Source organism: Pezoporus occidentalis, unplaced genomic scaffold (genome assembly GCF_034315485.1).
Source record: "Pezoporus occidentalis ecotype Australia unplaced genomic scaffold, CSIRO_AGI_Poc_V1 ctg17, whole genome shotgun sequence".
In the NCBI taxonomy this organism is placed as follows: Eukaryota; Metazoa; Chordata; class Aves; order Psittaciformes; family Psittacidae; genus Pezoporus; species Pezoporus occidentalis.
Genome location: NW_026913531.1, coordinates 4,262,526 through 4,281,765, shown reverse-complemented (window position 1 = coordinate 4,281,765; position 19,240 = coordinate 4,262,526). Strand labels below are relative to the sequence as shown.

The following is a 19,240-nucleotide window of genomic DNA, read 5'->3' as shown; positions in this document are numbered from 1 at the left end:
TTGAATTTAAGCTTCTGTATTACTTATCTAATAATGAAAGGTTGTTCTAAATAGAAATTGGTAGGTTTTCTGCTACAGAATCTTGGCATCCAGAACAAAGGCCACATTGTGTGTTAATTACCCTATTTTTAGAACATGATCAAGGAGCTCAGATCAGTATCAGAGACAAACATGCAGATACAATTCAGTCTAGATTTTAAATTATAGTTCTGTAGTCATTTTACTTATGGAGACTTCTTTGCTGCACAAGTGAACAGGCACTACCTTCAATTCAATGAAAATGTTACAAAAATAGAGGAGTTTAGCATTCATTGACTAAATCTTCATTGCCTGACTTAAAAACAAGTTAAGGGGAAAGCTCTAAGAAGTGTTTCCACATGAATGAAACCAAGCCCTGTAGTTACTAGTAACTGAGTTATATATATGTTTGTGTATATATACGTATCATAACAACTCTGTTTTGCCTTGAAAAATTTGCATTTTTCCCATCATGTAACTGGTGTTCCCATGCAAGTTGTAGAGCACTTCAAAGTTGAAATGTGAAAAAATCTGTGTTTTCATGCCATAACATGTATTTTGCAGAGGCCTGCAAGCACTGTTGTGTTGGCAAACGGTTGACATTGGTGCCCTTACCTCAGGAGTAATTAGGAAAAGCAAAAAATACCACTTGAAGAGGAGAGAGCAGATAGTTTGTTTTGTTACTTGGTTCAGCATTATCATGATTTAGTATTCTTATTCTCTACAGCCAGATTCTCAATTTTGTTACCACAAGATAAGATGTTATAGCATAAAGTAACTTCAAACTTGCCTAGCTCTATTCATGAGTTGTTATAAAAGCTACTTGCCTGTGGCGGCTTCTGCTTCTTTACCCTGCGCTGTACAGGTCCAGCCCTGTACAAAGAAACACCTAGCAATTTGTTTTTAAACTTCCCATCTGTTCAGACATTGTTGATGAAAGGAAGGGGCTACGTGTAATTAAGGAAGAACCATGATAAGCTTTTTTCAGCAGCATTTGCCAGCTATATTGATTTTCTCTACCACATGATGTTCCAGTCAGCTAAACTCTGTGTTCCCTTAATGAAGGAGGCATTTCTCCCCTATGGTGATGCGAGTGCTTCCGATCTTGGACAGTTCAGCACTTCCATGTTGCTAAAAATTCTCAGTGTTTTCTGAAGCACCACTACTCGTCTGAAATTCTTACCCTTCTCTGCTTGGTTTAGATGACCTTACTTGAGCTTCTACTAAAAATTCCCATATATCCTTGTCCCAGTTAGCATATCTGCTGTTGGTTTTCTTCTGGATGCGTTGGTGCTTGCGCAATAAACTGCAACAAAACAGAGGGGTTTGAATTGCTGCAAGGGTCCAATGGCACCTTCTTGTTACTGTGTTGAGGAACCTGGATTCTTTACTTCCATTGACCATTAGTTCCTTAGTCTCTTTATCAGACCTTGATAGTCTTTATTATGTCAACTCTTGTTTTCTGTGCTTGTGTTTGGACAATCTTAATTATCTACTCTGGAATTGAAAACGAATTAATTTTGTCACTTTTTGGTCTCCTACAATAATGGAAGTCTTTTGTTAATGAAAGAACTTTGAGGTGCTAATAAAAGGAAATTGTCTCTGGAGAGTGCAGTGGCTGATAATGTCTTTCATCAAATAAATGGGTATCTTGATGTGGTAGCATAGGAGTACCCTGCTCACTTAGAAACTGCTTTTTGGATATTTTTTGCTGACCTTCAGCTTTTTAAGAAGGCATTTTTTTTCCATAGTATAAATGATAAAATCTGTTTGTAATGCATTGCCTGTCTGCCTGTGTTGGTGATAGGTGCAGTATCCCTTTGTTTCATGACTGTTTCCATACTAATGATAATAGATGTTTCATGATTTTGTTCATGCAGGTAAAAGGGAAACACTTGGTCTTCTGCTTGATTCCTTTTTGAAATGGTGTCTTAAAATCTGATACATTATTCAGTTGCTTCTTTTTGAAGAGGAGATAAATGCTTTCCTAATTACTGCTTAACTGTATGATCCTTTCACATGTAACAGTTTTCCTATCCGCTGGTTGGTACCATAGCTGCTTCTACCAGTTGTGAAATGATTGAGATGGATATTTTAGTTCTTGTTGCCAAAAAATTTGAAGTGTGTAACTTTATGCCATGTACTGTGCACTTTTGAAACAATTCAGCCAGTTCTGACATGAAACTGCTCTATGGAGAGCATCTGAGATTTTTAAAGCTACAAACCTCTTTTAGCAGTTTCAAGCAAACTAGCCCAATTATTTTGAACATCTACAGGCAAAGATTGTCTTTTGATGGATCTCTATGTGACTTTTTTTTTCTCTTTTTTCTTTTGAGGTTTATTATATAAAGTAAAATGTTACAAGTTGAGCCTGTGGAATGCTAGGCAAGAGCATCAGTTTGAAGTTGCTTCCAGTGAATATATTGCTCTTGAGTTTCCCAGTCTGTAGTGAGAGTTGAACTTGGGTGGTATGATGTAATTTGTCTGGCACTTTTGGTTTCTGCTTGCGTTGCAAATAGTTTATAGGATTTAATCCTGATAATTTTTTTTTATACAACTAGCTGCCCTCTAGCTGGACCTCTCTCACTAACATCTTATTTAGTCTGCTTAGTTTACTATCCTATGTTGCAGCTTATTAATACCATATAGGGGCCACTTGTTTTGGGCATCTTCTGTTAATATATTGCTTTCAGTTGCACAAGGCTTGCCAGAGACAGAGGCTGATGCGTGTATGTCTGTGAACAGGCTGACTTACTTGCAGTGCTCTGAATTACTGGCTATTGAGGGAATTAGTTTGGGCAAGAGGGCAGATTGTTTTGTTTTCTTTTTTTTTTTTTAAAGATGTGTGTAAGAAAGGTTTGCCTGTAGTTTGGGTCAGATACCCTTAAAAAGCCCATTTCTGTCCCTTGAACTACTTGAGAAATTTCTTCTACGTGCTATTATTGCAAGCTAATTGTGTGAGCAGTTCCTCTAGAGAAGGGGAAAGGGTGTTTCCTGAAAGGAAGGGAATGGACACCCTTTGTGGTGTCTACAGTGATGCTGAACAGCTGAGATCTGTTGGCGGCCTTCCAGCCTTAGGGCTTGTGCGAAAACTGTTGTTTTGCTGGAGGAAGGCTGTCTCCGGAATGTCTTGCCTCAGCTGATTCTTGATTCACCTCTCTGACCTGTCTTCCTGAGGCTGGGCAGATGTCAGGGTAATCTAATACTGCCATGCTTACTTGGGACACTTAAAGCTGATCTTCAAAAAGAACAGGCCTCTCACCAGAGTGATTGCTTTCTAGCTGTAACACAGATAATGCTGCTGTGCAAACTCTGACTGGTTTCTCTGTGGGTAAAGGAAAGACTGAGGAGGGCTGAAGTTTTACAAGTTGTGCTTCTGTCTTCACTTAAGCAAAATTACTTAGTGAAGAAACAATAACCCCTGAAAACCGGAAGCTTACTAATGGGTAACTTAAGGCAATAACATTAGTTTCTGCATGTTATTGAACTACATTTCTTAAAAACCAGGACAGGTTATGGAGGTGAACTGTCTTTTGAACATCATGATGATAGCAAATTTTCATACTGTTCTGGTAAAATTTCGGTTTTTAGGGAGTTACGCCAATATCCTCAATTGTGGCTAAGCTTGTGCTAGATTAACCATCTCCTAACCTTTTTGTTTTGAAAAAGAACACATTTCTTGTGATGGCAGGCAGGCTTGTGATCAAGCTTAAGCTACCTGTATGAAAGAGGTTTTAAACTTTAGCCTCTGGAAAAGTTGCCGTGTAGCCTGCTTTTCCGTGGCTTTGATTCCTTTTTGTAGCATGAACTTCCTATGTACGCTCTTTAAATCTCTGCAAAGGCAACCATTTTTTTCCTCTGCCGGTTCTTACAGAGTACACCAAAGCAGCATAAGTGAGGCCTCCAGGTACCTCTGTATTTGACCATAATGCAGTGCCTGCTGGTTGTAGCTGTTTTAAGTAACAGGAAAAGAAAATACTTTATGAATAAGGAGATTATTTATCTGCTGGCTTTTGAGCAGGGAGGGAGGCTACCTTTTATCGGCACTCATAAGCCTGTTCTTGCAGTCAGAAGGCATAGATTCTAAGTAGTATCTCAGCCTAGAGCAATCAGACACTGAGGCTCACAGTAAAATACCATCTGTAGCCAGGTCTGTTATGATCCTGCATGGACAACTAGTGAGCTGGTATATCCAAGGAACTGCTTCAAGGACTGAAGCCAGTGAATGCTTCTTGCTGTTCACATGCCAAAGTGCAGCTGCTGTTCCCAGTGCTAAATTTACCTCTGAAACAAACTGGCTGCATCTTTCTTGTGTGAAGCAGAGTACTACAAGTACTTGGTTTTGGGGAGCTACTGCAAAGTAAATCCTGCTGTGATATATTTTAGTATTACTGATTATGGTACATACTGTATCCAAAGCTCTGGATAGTAGACTGGCACCTTGTATCAGGCATTGTGCAAAAATAGTGGATGGAGGCTGTTTGTTCTTAAGGAATGTATTTTCTCAGTGCTCTTACGTCTACAGGGTTCTTTCTTTTTTACCAGTTGAACTGTGTTTGCAGCGAAGCTTATGGTTGTTTAAGTATGTGACAATAAATTAAATGCAATGCAACTTACATATCCATGATAGTGGGTTGCACAGATTAGTTTAAGTGTCCGCCAACATAGTTTGGTTGGCATAATGCCTTGTATCTTCCTTGTGAAAGAACTGTTGTGTAGAGCTGGCAGATGACAGTGTCATGACAGACAGTAGTATCTCCTCAGTTTGCAGAAGAACTTTTCCAACTGCAAACATTCTGATACCGAGTTGTGTAAAATGTAGAGGCGAGATTAAAGGATCAAACATGAAAAAGTGATGCAAGGAGAGCAAGAGAAATGGGATGAAGCAGATAGGAACACACCAGAGGGAGGTTCTGAAGTTGACAGCTGCTTGATAAGTCTGTTTTAATTAAAAAAAAAATCTTTGAAGAATGTTATTCAAAGTCATTGAATAAATTGGACCATAGTTGGGAAACAGTGTTTTCATGGTTCATTTAAAAGTCAGGAAGCAGAGGGTGAGCATCTGCCCTTTGCAGTGAGGAGAAAGCAGGGCAGGTGCTGGACTCCCACAGGAAAAGAGGGGGGAAAACAGATGAACGTTGCTGATGACAGGTAGTTGTTCAGAATGGTGAAAACCAGGGTCCACTGAGGAATTCAAGAGCACAAAGACTGCTGGTGAGAATTTCTCTGCCACACTACTGCCCAGTGTAGAAAAATCTGACTTGGTTATGATCTCTGAGCTGAATGTTGCAACTCAGAAATAGGATTTTAGTGCTTTGGTGCTTGGGTGATAACATCAGCTTACCTGCATGCTTTCAGGGAAGCTGAGGACTACTTTATGGAGTAAAAAATTATTATGATGTTGTCAAATACCTGCACTTCCTGAGCCAGCATGTTTTTCCTGAATGTGAGTGACAGCTAAAAGTGTTTCTGTGGGAATTCTTGCCATGTCATTACTTTTTCTAATACGCATCTGTTAATGGCAAGTGTTGGAGATGGGATGAATATTGCTTTTAAGTTTTTAGGGATGACTTGGTCATAGCCCATTTCATAATCTTATTTAGAAAAAAAAAAGTTTAAATGAACTGTAGGAGTCAGTCTTTTTCAGGAAATATGTGTCTAAGGTGCTTCAGCTGCTGTTTCAAGTAGCCACTGGCTTGGTATGACTGTGGGGTTTGTGTTGTCACTGGTCACACTTTTAAAAGAACTGCCTCTAACTTTATGGAAAGTGAAAGCTGTATTTGCTGGGGAGAATGGAGAGAGGAAATGCTGGTCTCTACAAGGAGCAATAATAGTTATTGGATGTGATCACTGTCACATTTGCATAAAAATGTGTGAACATGGTTGAGGGTCAGGTGTCCTTGCCCATGGCAGGGGAGCTAGATGATCTTAACATCCTTTCCAACTCTTACTATTCTGTGATGATTCTGTGACGATGAAAGACAGGTAAACTGTGCATCTTGTGTTCGTTTGTACAGTGATACTGTCAGTTGAAAAGGGCCTGTGTGAAGAACAAGTTAAAAGGAAATGTGTAAGGAAAAGATTGTGTATTTTGCATGGATAAGAACTTTTGCATATCAGAAATAATGCTAACTGTGTCACTCAAGAAATAGAAGTATCGAAGTTAAGAGTTTTAATTGTACCGTGTTTTCAGTTTCTTTAGGTCTTTGGTCTATGCTGTCTTTTGAGAATGGCATCCAAAGGACAGTCTTTGGAATTTCTGTATAGGAGGCTTGCATCTGTGTGTAAACCTTAAGTCCCTATACAGGCAAACATGATCTGAGTTTTAAGAAACTTAAAATGAGTAAAAAATATTACTGGAACTCCTCAATTTTTTACTGAATTATTAGATGTCCTTCTGTTTACAGCAGTGCTGCCATTCTGTTTGATAGGAAATACTGTATTTTTCTGAAATAAATTGACCACTAGTTGGTTCTCTAATTTTCCTGCATACTGGGGAATTGAACTTTTCTGTTTATGTGCAGTCTCCTAAAAATACTTCATTGGCAATGTAAAGCTGTGGTTCTAAATGAAGACATGATACTTCCTTCCCATGTAGTTGTTGGGCAGTAGTTATAACACCAGGATAATGTGGTGTTATTATATTCTATTTTATACATAGAATGTTGGTGTTAAATTCTGAAGTTTATATTGTAACATGTCCCTTCATGACTGTTAATGCACTGATCTTACTGGGGCAACACTGACTAAAATTCTCATTGGCATGCATTATAAGGAGTTAAACTTCATGAATTAAACTCAGATCTGTTTAGTCTGCTGGGCAGCAGCTAAAATGGGGACTTAAAGCAGTAATTTATGCTTTCTGGGCCATGGATTATTCTTGGTACTTGTTTTTCCTTGAACTATTAGACCTAAGACAGCATTAATAGGACAATGTTTTCTTGTGCATAGTATTGTCTCTGATTTGCAGCTACCCAAAACATCTCTTTGGAGAATAGACTGAAGTATGGTTTTGCTGGTGGAAGATGTTTTTCACCTTGTAATACATTTGTGAACATAGCTACTTAGTAGTATGCAGGGTTTGCAGCAGTCTCAATTTATTTCTCGTTATTGTGTCTGGAATGTGTTTATGATGATACTGAGATACCTATGGAAATTCTGATCATTCAGGACATGGAAATTAGTCTTGTTAAATAGCTTGGCACCTGACATCAGTTCTTTACTTAAACTTTCTTATTATTCTCTGGGTATTCTGAGGAACCTCCTGGATTATGTTTGTGAAGTTGAGATTAAAAGTAAAGCCACAAAAGTCTTTATTATTAAAATAAACTGGTTTAGCTATATGTATCCTCTGTCTGCAATTACATGCTGGAGTAAACATTTACCAACATGGTTCTGGCACCCCTTTTGCTTCAGTTTTTCTTGGGTTATATTTTGATTTTATACTTGAACAAGACTAGTTTTCAATCTGTGGTACTAGTACAGTCCTATGATAAAAATGCAACGTGGAATTTTGCTGGTACTGAGATTTATATGAGCTGATCTACTGGTTCTAAACCAGAACAGTTTTTCAGTATTTTTGTGTGCTTTGAAGTGAGGGCTCAAAGCGTATAGGAGATAAGCCACTCTTCAGATTATAATATGTATTTATCCTATTTTTTAAAGCTGACATGGTTTGTTTGTTTCTTTTTTTTTTTTCTTTTTTAGGATTATGGTAGTTGCCTGTAGACCTTGTAAGTGAAGTCTAATGCTTCTGTTCTTTTTTTTTTTTAATCTCCTCTAGGGTTTGAAATCTAGGAGAATGGCAGACATAGACAAGTAAGTAACATCTGCAGGTTACGCTGGCTCTTACTATGTCCTTTGCTGTACTTCATATGGCTGTGATCTCCACATAGTTGATAGACAGGGTCTAGGTAATGATCTTCACACTGTGGCAAGATGTGAGGTTTATAATGTGTGGAAGTTTTAAGTTGGGTTTGGGATATTAATTGTAAGTAAATCCAAAACTAATACAAGACACTAGTCAATATATTGTGTTAGTTGGAATTCTGGAGGGGAAGACAATGTTAGTAATGCTCATTATTATTGTTTCACTGTATGTAGATTTTTTCCTATACTTGACTCATTTTTTTTATGGCATTCAAAGTATAGTTTAGGTAAACCTACCCTCAGTTCTCAAGGCCTGCACATCATAACAAAGAGGATGTACAGGTATAAAAAGGCCTTGACTTGTTGGTATGATCAGGAGCTGAATGAATTCTTTTGTAAAAAGGATTCTTCAAAATTCTGGAAAGCTGCTAGCTCTTTAAACAGTTCTGAGATTGCTGATGTAAAACTTAAATCTATGAAGACAAATTTGGCTTTGGCTATTTAGACTTCTAGATTGTCATAGATCAAAACTGATGTAACAGTTTGCTTCTACCCACATGATCTCTAATTTGAGCTCTTTAAGCTCATTATAGTATTTTATAAAATTAACTTGATCTGTTACTGAATATTCCTAATAGCAAAGAACAGTCTGAACTTGATCAACAGGATATGGAAGATGTTGAAGAAGTAGAAGAAGAAGAAACTGGTGAAGATGCCAATAGCAAAGGTAACTTTGAAAATTGGAAGCAGTTGCATACATGCTTTCTAATGAATGCGTTGGAAGGATTTTACTACGTAAAATGATAGGAAATGGTAAAACATAACTAGTGATGCACAACTGTATTGCTCTTATTTTTTGATCAGTTGCTCAGTAATTTGCTGATGAATTGACTGCGAACAGAAGAAAAATCATGCTTTGTGTTACTCTTAAAATTAATAAAATCAATACATTTTTATTCTCTCTCTCTCTCTCCCCACTGCCCTCCCAGCAAAAAAACCTGAACATGTATTGGAATGCTTTTGTCTGTCTCAGTGGTCTTATTCATGCTTTGTAGTTAATGACTGGGAGCACACATAGAATTTTGAAGAGCAAACAGCCAAAAGAGAAATAACTAATAATCTCTGCAATAAAATGATTTGGACTGCTGATAGTGCCCCATAATGTGATTGCCTGAACAGAATAACACCACTAAGGAAAAGTATGATAATTTTGCTCAAGGTGATGCTAGAGGCTTTGCTATATCTGTTGAAAGAAGTCTTTCCAAAATCGGATTGCAAAATTCTGGGGAACACATTGGTTAGCTGAAGAGCAGCTTATAGTAATTAAATGGTAGGTATTCAGCTGTTGCAAAGGAACCTAGAGGTGAATAATGTGGGGTTTTCTAGTGATTATTTCCAGCTATTGTAATGGGATCTGAGGGGAAATTATACTATAGCAATCTTGGAGGGAAATTGGGTTTTGCAAGTCAGAAACGTGTTTCAGTAGCAGGGAAACTTGACACAGTGCTAAGCAGTTTTTGCATCTGTAATTCTTGCTTGTCTAGTTCACTAGTGTATCCTTCATGCACAATTTTTCCTTAGGTTATACTGATTTACTTTTTTTTTAATCTAGATAATTCTGGTCAGGTATGTCAAAAGTTCTTCTCTGGGCACTAAGTAGTCACACTTTAAGGAGAAAGCTCTTTGAAGAAGTAGTATTCAGAAATCCAAGAACTTGCAAAACAGAATGTGTTTGGATCTCAGTTTGAGGAGATATGGCTGTTTGCACAGGCATACCATGTGTGATGTGTATACTGATTTGGTAATAAAGAATACCTGGCAACAGACCCAAATGGCACAATTGGGTAGGTTTGCAAGTGTATGTGGAAGACTTACAAATAATAAGACCAGAGAAAATTAGATACCTTGACAAGAGGAGTGGTATTGACCAATGTGAGGTAGTACCTTTTTAATAAATAATTACAGCTATATATGGTAATATAAACTCATTGCAATCATTCTGGAGAAACAGGGCTGCTCTTTTGGATGTCATTTGAAACATTTCAGCATGGAATTTCAGTGCTAGGACATAAAAGTGGAAGAGAATAGAGGTTACTGTAGTGAAGGGCATAGAAATAGAAAATGGTATGCTATTTCTAAAAGCTTTATGCATCAAGAAGGATTCAGAACCTTCACTCTAATTTGAATGTGTCAGAAGAATGCTGTATAAACCTAGTTCTTATAAAGAATGCAACTTGCTTGTCTGCCTATCTGTAGATGTGGGGGATAGGGGGAGGAAGGCAAAACAGCATGAGAAGAACTGTCCATAAATTCTTATGATCAGTTATTAATTAGTATTAAATCAGTCATAGATTAGTTATTAATCAGTATTAAAAATACAGAGTTGTGAAATTCATTTCTGCAGATTGAGGCAGAAGGGTTGATATTAATATGAATAATGGAATCTTAGGCTAGGAATCCGTGTGTTTTTCATTGTTTGAAACAGTTTTCCCATTTGGACAAAGTGCTTTCTAAAGAGGGTGAAGATGGTAGACTTCAGGGACTTAGTAGTCAGTAATGTGTCAGACTAATGAATAATTTATTCTTTTGCAGAAAAAATTAGGCAAACATGGATTTACAAATCTAAGTCTGAAATAGTTTTGTTTCTTTCCATTTACCTAAAATGGAATGAAAATCCCCATGCCAGTTTTTATTCCCTTCTTAAAGTAAAAGCAGTCAAGGCAAAACTGATGCCTTCAGAGGCATCGAGAAACATTCCCTTGTAACAAAAAAATAAAAAAAAAAACCAAAAACTCATCTTGCTGAGTAGTGGCCATTTTAATCCAGGTGCTGTTTCAGTGTGCAGAATATGATAGATTTGATCCATGCTTCCCAAATGGAAAGGTGTTTGAAATACTACTTTGCCGATGTGTGTGTGTATGTATATATATATATATATATATACATAGTAAAATTGCTGCTCTTTTGTAGTATTTAAATATCTTTTCTTTCAAGATCAGTGTAAAAGATGCACTTAATGTAATTTCTTTTTTATTTAGCTCGGCAGTTGACTGTACAGATGATGCAAAATCCTCAGATTCTTGCAGCCCTTCAGGAAAGACTTGATGGTCTGGTAGGCACATCTACAGGCTATATAGAAAGGTACAGTATTTGTTCAGTTTGAGTAGTGATACAAACAGTTTTGCTTTCTGAACAGTATTGTCTGTTCAGTCATAAACTGCTGCTCAGATAGCAGGAAAACTGATACAGTCTGTCTGTAGAATTGTGGAATTTTTATTTGGGGTTTTAGGAACAAAAGAATGTTAATATTTACAATGGCTGACCTTGTCTCCTGCAGTTATGATATGGCACACTATTAAAAGATATTTTGCTGCTACTTGGAATGTCTTTTGTAGCTTTGCCTTAATCATGAAAAATCAGTTAAGTACAGAAAAATACCTGGGGACCTGCTGTCTCTAATATAGTAATTTTTTTTGGACTGTAACCATTAGCTAATAAAATCAGAAAAGTTGTTAGCAGTACATCATGTGATCTCCTTACTTGGTCTGCATTAACAGAATTTTTTGGTTCTCATGTGATTTCTGATTGTGTGTGAACATTTCACTACATCTACAGGAATTATAAACCATACAACTGTCTTGCTGTGATAAAGTCCTACATTGGTATTGACTTGAACTGAATAATAGGCCTTGCTTTTGCTGCTACTCCTACTAATACCATTTTTCTGTGATAGATGATAGTGTGGAAGAAAAGCCCATTTAACTAACAGTCTTTCTTAATAAGTACTGGCCAAGTAAGAGCATGGAGTCAAAGGGTACCCACATTCTCTTGCCCAGATACTATACACTACAGGCTTTCTATACACAGTGTTTTCCTTTTTTTTCCCTGCTCTTAATTAATGTCTACTAACTTTTCAGATCCTTGACCTAAGAAGTGAACAAAAGTGGTAACATTGATTTACATGGCATTCTTCTAGTCAGCTGCTCTCTGACATACTGTACCTTTTTTTCATCAATTCCAAGTACAGTAGTGCATTTTTTTGACACAAAAGCATTGCAACTTTGCCACTGTACCGCACACTTACCTAGCTTGCAATATGAAAAGAACTGGAAAATGTGTGTAACTTGATTCTGCACTTTCTCAGCATATGTGTGCTTACTTAACCAGGCTTTACAGGTGGCTCTTAAATGTCTTCCCAAGTATTATTTTTAGTTTAGTCATCTACAGAGTCTAGACACTGAGATAGCACAGAAGTTGGCAGCAATCTGGGATCCTAAATGCCAGTTATGTGAGCTATTAAGGAACTAGATGCATAAGCTGGTAGGAAACTAAACAGGTTCCAGGAAAACATCTGTCTGCTCAGGCTTAGAATTTGCTAATTGCTTGGCAGCTATCCAGTAACTTCTTCACCTGTCTGGCCACAATAATTCTAATGAAACATACTTTAATAGAGCAGAATTTCCATCAGCTGCTCACAGGAGGTTGTATTCTTGTGTGATGATAACCTTTTCTAGTGGCTTGTAGTTAGAGCAACAGCTTTTACTTGCCATTGTTGTACTTGTGAAGTCCTGTTCAGATATCATGGTCTGCTTTGGATTTACTTTAAGAGCCATCTCTTTCATGAAACTGCCTTTCTTTTTTGTAAAAAAGTACAGTTTGTAAAGGTAGTTGATGTACAAATAGTGACGCACTAGTTGGCATGGAATGTAGCTTTGACACATGCAAAAGACTGTAGATTCTTTAGTAAAGGGGTTAAAATCTTTCCTCTGACATACTGGAACTGAGCATTCTGAATGTATGGGGCACTACCTCTTAGGAATTTCATCGTTCTTTATATGCAATTGTTAAGGCCAGTACTCATAGTGTAAATATATGCATGTGGCACAAAGTGGGTGATCATTGTATGACTCACCTGTGTGGTCATACTAATTTTCTTCTTTAGCACCTTTTTCTTGAACTGACAGAACTTTCTACTTAAGCTGCTGTTGGATCTGATATTGTACTTGAAGATAAAATTACAGCAAGTGATTAACTTGACTAACTTCTTCAAACATGTCAGAGTAATGAGAATGGTATCAGCCCTTCATGAAAATACATGTCTAAATTTAAGCATTTTGGTAGTTAGTTTAACAGATGTACTTTTGCCCAAATCAGAAGGTTAAGGGAAATCTTGATATAATGGTTATATGCATATTATCTTAGCAACCAGAAATAGTATATTCATGTTGATTATAAAGGTATTGAGGAGGAAGGGTTCTGCATTTTAAACTGAACAAGTGTATTGGAAGATGTGCTTGTTCTATCTGGTAGATGTAAAAGAGCTTTAATAATTAGTATGAACCCTCAGTGTGTAACTTAAGCTAATATGTTCTTGGTTACTTCCTCTAACCTGAAGCTGGTCCTAACAGTTAAAAGCAGGTGTTCACTACTGTGTTCTAAACAACACTGCACAACTGCTTAAATAAAACAAATATAGGAAATTAACATAATATTCTGTAACCAATTTGTTCCACCTCCCAGGCAAGGGAGGCTGTCAGCAATCTACGCCATGAATCTCACTTGTCACCTTGATGTATGTAACTTTGTCCTAACACTAGATCTACATTACCATAGTTTGCTAAAGTGACACTAGTACTCATAGAGTTGTAGCTGACAAGTTATTTATGATGAAGATGGACTTAATTGCTTTGCTTTTACATATATATAATGTAGTGGCTCATTTAGCAAACCAGTTCTGGCTTGCTTTGGGAGTGACAGTTAATATGTTAGAAGGCAGTAGTACCAGCTGCTTGCCTTGGTGAAATAAAAACGTGAATTTTGAAGATCACCTCCTTTAGCAAAGAACAGCTTGATTGTCTTGAACATTCTTTCATAATACAAGCCAATTAGTGATAAGACCTTTTTTAGTCATGCTCAATCACATGGATTTACTGTGCTGTTTGTTGTTAATGTAAAACTTGGGTTTTAGTATGAAGTTATGTTGTACAAGTTTGTCTCATGATTGACAATGATTAAACCCAGGTGTTTGGGATACTCTGGTTCTAACTGAGGTTAAGTCTCAGTATAAAAGCCTGTGCTAACAGTTTTAATCTGCATGGTTCAGTGGGTGATAGCTTTGATTTTTAGGTCACAGTTTTGATTTGTACAGCTTTCTAAAGCTTAAAATAGAGTGTCAAATCTGTTTTGATGCAAGTTGGTTAATTTGCAAGGGGACTGGGTAAGGAGGGGTCAGAATGTGCTTAGAATACAATGATAGTAACTGTTCTGTCACTGAAATTTTCAGCTTGCCTAAAGTTGTTAAAAGACGTGTGAATGCTCTCAAGAACCTTCAAGTTCAGTGTGCACAGATAGAAGCAAAGTTCTATGAGGAAGTTCATGAGCTGGAAAGAAAGTATGCTGCTCTCTATCAGCCCTTATTTGACAAGGTATTTTAATGCTAATCTGTTTTGTATTTAAAAGCTCTAGCTAAAACACAGGGGAATATAAACTGAAAGCTTACTCATGTTCTGAATTACTTTGGTCTTGTATGTGCCCATGTAATTCAGTTAATACAGCTTTACCATCCATGTGAATATCAGCTAAGATTAATGGGGAGAAAAGTTCAGTTTGTTCTGTGGTTACCAAAATCACCTCAACATGCTAGGTCTCATCTTGTTAATTGAGCAGATACCAGATGATGTGGTAACCTTTTTGGAACTTTGGTGTTTTAGTGCATTAAAAAGCTCTTAATTGCTGAGTTGTCTTCTAGCACTGGAAGAAAAGGTTTTGATCCATAGTTAATGTATTGCTAATTATGTAAATTTAGGATTAGGAATTTATTGGTTAGGACATTATTGGTTACAGTAACTAGGGAATTTGAACATATTCTTGGTTTAATCTTCCAGCGAAGTGAAATCATCAATGCAATATATGAACCTACAGAGGAAGAATGTGAATGGAAAGCAGATGTTGAAGAGGAAATTTCAGTGAGTATCTTAATCTGTTCTCGTCAGTATTTCAACCTTTAGCATGAAATAAGATTTAATACAGTAACTAAAGTTAAAAATGAAATTGGGCGCATAATGATTACTGATAGTAATTATTATAATTCTTTGATTGCTTAAAGCATGCATGTGACAATATGCTCTGTGTCAACATAAAACTGTTAATGAACCTTCTGGTCACTCTCTTAAAATTAAGAAAAACTAAAATTTTTATCAAGGAGGAAATGAAAGAGAAAGCCAAGCTTGAAGAGGAAAAAAAAGATGAGGAAAAAGAAGACCCTAAAGGAATTCCTGAGTTTTGGCTGACAGTATTCAAGAACGTGGACTTGCTAAGTGATATGGTTCAGGTAGGTGGTGGTCCAGGCTTGTTTAAAGTTGTGTTAATATTTAATCGAAGTGTCTTTAAGAAGGGAGTAGCAACAGTACATGATGTGTCTCTAGGAGAGCAAAAATGGAACAAGTACTTGGTTGTCAACTGAGAGCACAGAGCATTCTGAAATACCTTCTTATTGTGTTATTTGTTGAACTTATTTTACCTTACTAATATACCTTCTGTACTTATATGATTGTGGACATCAAAAGCAGTATTAGATACAGCTAAAACCTGTATTTGGTATTTGCGCGGATTTAGGTTGTGTACTACAGTGAAATTTTTTCCATGCAGTCGTTGTTGCCATCTGCTGGTCAAGTTTATGAAACTGTTTCAGGGCTTTAACAAGGTTCTTGTGCTATGTAAAACTCGTTCTAAAACTGGCTTTTCATCTGCAGGGTCTTAAATCTGTGTATAATTTAATATTATGAAAATTGAATAACCTGTATTTTTCTTTGCAGGAGCACGATGAACCTATCCTGAAACACTTAAAAGATATAAAAGTGAAGTTTTCAGAAGTTGGACAGCCTATGGTCAGTTTAACCTGTTAAACAAGATTACTTTTGTGTTACCTAAAGATTTATTTGTATATTAGTAGCATGGTCTGTGATAGCCAGTTGTCTTATGGCAATCATGAGAAATACGCAGCTACTTCTTGTCTTCTGAAGAACAGTACAAAGACTAGTACTAGTCTTGCAGTACCATAGGAATGAATTTATACTTAATTTAACCTTCAAATTCTGATGAGTTAATAACTAGGCCTTAATATCTCATGACTAAGTTTCACATTTAAATTTTGATACCTTCAGGTACTTTCTGTATAGCTGCTGCATATAATTGGATATAATTCCCTTGCCAGAAATCAGATAGAAGTTTTAATATTTTAAATTTGGAAGTTCTCTCTATAGGTTAGTGCCAAGAGAGCTGTACATTAGATCTTGTGTCATTACTGAAGCAGTATGTGAACTAATAAGTACAAGTAAGCACAAAATCAATATGGTAAACAAAAACATTTGAAGATTGTATAACTTGGGCAGCAAATTCTAGAACAAGTTATGTATATGCACTATTTCAGTATTGGTGGAGGTAGATATATTCCCTCCATGTGTATTTTTGGTTTTAGATTTTAGGTATTTAGAAATTAAAGGTATGTGTTGCTAAAGTTAATGCTCTGCAATTCTTTTTAAGAGTTTCACATTAGAATTTCATTTTGAACCAAATGACTACTTCACAAATGAAGTATTGACAAAGACATACAGAATGAGGTCAGAGCCAGACGATTCTGATCCCTTCTCCTTTGATGGACCAGAAATCATGGGTTGTACAGGGTAAGTGCTAATAAATAACACTAAGGCTATGTAGCATTTTTTTCCTTAGCGTTATCCAGCTGTGGACTTGCAGTTTGGAAAGGTGCTGGAAAGAGACTGTTAACTAATAACTTGTAAACAGCTGGCTTCGACTTAAGTTTTTCAGTGTTTTTCAGTAGCTTCAATACAGTATATAAAATTAGATATTTTATATAATGCATATGTACTATATATGTATATAAATAAAAAGATCTAATCAGTATTTATTTAGAAATAGGCAGGTGCTAGAGCTGGATTGGAAGGGTTATCTCTTTGTAGGCCTTTAGCTTTTTTCAGAATTTGTTTGATCACTTTTAATCTCTTTTGTGTTTGACACTCAGTGTTTTGGGAAGTCTGTTCCAGTTCTTCTTTCCATACCGCAGTTGTCCAGTTTGTTTTACAAGTGTTGAATGTTTGCCTCTGAGTCTCTTTTCAATTGATCCATTTGAGAAATGAAGAACTGTTATCCCCTGTTAGATCCAGCTTCCTTGTGATTTTAAAGAGCTGTCATACTCCTTTCTCAGTGATGCCTTTTGTTCCAAATTAGCTGTTACTCCTTACACTAAATAGTCTTTCTCTGTACATGTCCCTTTTCTTGTGAACAGAAGGGTGACAGAAAGCTGAGTTGTATATAATTAGCCTTATGGCTACATCAGGTCTCTGTATATAGCCTGTTAATGTGTCTTGAATGTTCTGACTCCTCTTCTGAGTGTTAGTAACTCCTTTAAAGTCTATTGCTTCATACTCCTGGTTGTTTTTTTCTGTATATTATTCTGCAGTTACTGATACTGACTTCTATTTTTACCACTGCATTTCTCAGTCACTTAAGGTAACATTTCTGCAAATATCCTGTGAGATTTAGTCTTAAGTGCTTGAGTAGCTTTGGTCAAACTGTTTTGTCTTCCTCAGTTTGGACAGTTTTTGAAAAGCATAAATCCTGGCAGAGGTCACTGTAAGATGACACTCTGCTGCTGTGAAAATCACTTATTCTCAGTCCATGTTTTGTCTTTTAACTAAGACAGCTTTTTTTTTTATCCCAAAAGAGCTCACTCGCTTCGAGTCTTTAAAGGAATCTAATCAGGAACTTGCACAAATAAGGACAGTCATGGACATGACTTCATTTACATGTCCCCAGAATTATTTTTGATTGTGAGATGAGTCTGTGGGCATAATTTTGCATAAAGTAAGCAGGATGGAGTTAACAAAAAATGATCAAACAAAAAACCAAACTAAAACAAGGTGGCAAAACCCCAACAAACAGGCAGCTAAAACCAATGCAAAACTACACATCTGTTTCATGCATTATTTTAAGGACTTGTGGATTACAATGGTAGGTGTGGTAAACCTTGCCATATTACTAGTATGACCAAATATGACATTACTTTATAATTGATATGTAGCTCTAAAAATGGGAGTGATCTTCTTTGATAGGAAACTGGGCAGAACTTGGTAGCTAATGAAAATAGCATTTACTAGATTGAGTGGGGAAGGAGAAACTTTTGTATGAAAACACTTCAATCATAAAATGAAACTGTTAGTCTTGGGTTTGATGAATGAAGTAATGAAAATATAGCACTGAATAAATAAGTGGAATGATAATGAGCTGCAGCTGCTTTTTTTTTCCTTCCCTCTTCAGTTGCCAAATAGACTGGAAAAAAGGAAAAAATGTTACTTTAAAAACCATTAAGAAGAAGCAGAAACATAAGGGTCGTGGAACAGTTAGAACAGTGACAAAAACTGTTTCCAATGATTCTTTCTTCAACTTCTTTAGTCCTCCTGAAGGTAAACTGAACATTAGTTTATCTGCATTAACTTCAGATGTAGTTTGAACTTCACTCACTTGTTTCTTCTCTTTTTTTTTCTTATAGTTCCTGAAAGTGGAGACCTGGTAAGTTTGCTTATTTAAAATATGAGGGTGGGGGGCAAACACCAGTGAAAGCACTCATACCTTTATGTGCAAAATGTTTGTTGAAATTGTTTGGATATTTATTAAACAGTTTCAGCTCTAACTTTCTGTATTTAACTGAGAATACTTGTGATGAATAGTGTGCATTTGTTTTCTTTATTAAAATGAATATTTGTTGAGTTGGATCACAGAGTTTAGCTTAGTAAACTTCAACTTAAATTTCCTGTAAGCTACCTTGGGAGCTGTTAACAGTTGTGTAATTTTAGTGAACTTTGTTATTAGCCTTTGGTCTAATGGCTGGTGTAGGTCTGTTTCTTTGGGCATTGTTTGGGTGAGCTTCTCTAATGGCTGCACGTATCCAGTTTGTATTTTATGCTGTTAAAAATTTCCCAAGCTATTAACTCTTGGAGAAGGTAATAAAGCAAGAACAGAAAACTAAGAGCCCACTCTTCTGTGTGCTCACCAAGAGAAGACTTTGTAGCAATAAGCTATGTTATTGTAAACCACTTTAAAGTGCTGATTACGTTGTGTAGCTTGAGTGAGAAATCTGGTTAAAGCTTTCAGAAGCATGCTGTTAAAACTCTTATGTGACATGGACATCAAAAGCTGTATGTTTGTAGTGTTAAAGCAAATTAAAAAGAAGCCTTTTGAGTTGAAGGTAACTTCTCAGATACAGCAGAACACTTGTGTGTAAACAAAAAGAATGAAAACCTGGAACTGCATCAGAGAGCATTTTTAGGTGTTCATG

General features: G+C 36.5%; 1 protein-coding gene across 3 annotated transcripts in view; it reads left to right on the top strand.

Annotated features, from left to right (window-relative positions):
* NAP1L1 (nucleosome assembly protein 1 like 1) overlaps nt 1–19,240 on the top strand; it is a 31,438-nt gene that overhangs the window by 6,246 nt on the left and 5,952 nt on the right. Inside the window, exons 2-11 of one of the 3 annotated variants that reach the window (XM_062613785.1) lie at nt 7,802–7,836; nt 8,526–8,614; nt 10,926–11,028; nt 14,171–14,312; nt 14,772–14,852; nt 15,092–15,217; nt 15,702–15,773; nt 16,429–16,568; nt 18,223–18,368; nt 18,455–18,474. In XM_062613785.1, the coding sequence (XP_062469769.1) occupies nt 7,802–7,836; nt 8,526–8,614; nt 10,926–11,028; nt 14,171–14,312; nt 14,772–14,852; nt 15,092–15,217; nt 15,702–15,773; nt 16,429–16,568; nt 18,223–18,368; nt 18,455–18,474 (954 nt within the window). Of the gene's footprint in view, nt 1–7,801; nt 7,837–8,525; nt 8,615–10,925; nt 11,029–14,170; nt 14,313–14,771; nt 14,853–15,088; nt 15,218–15,701; nt 15,774–16,428; nt 16,569–18,222; nt 18,369–18,454; nt 18,475–19,240 lie in introns of all 3 variants that reach the window. The other 2 variants (XM_062613784.1, XM_062613786.1) reach the window with 2 other exon arrangements.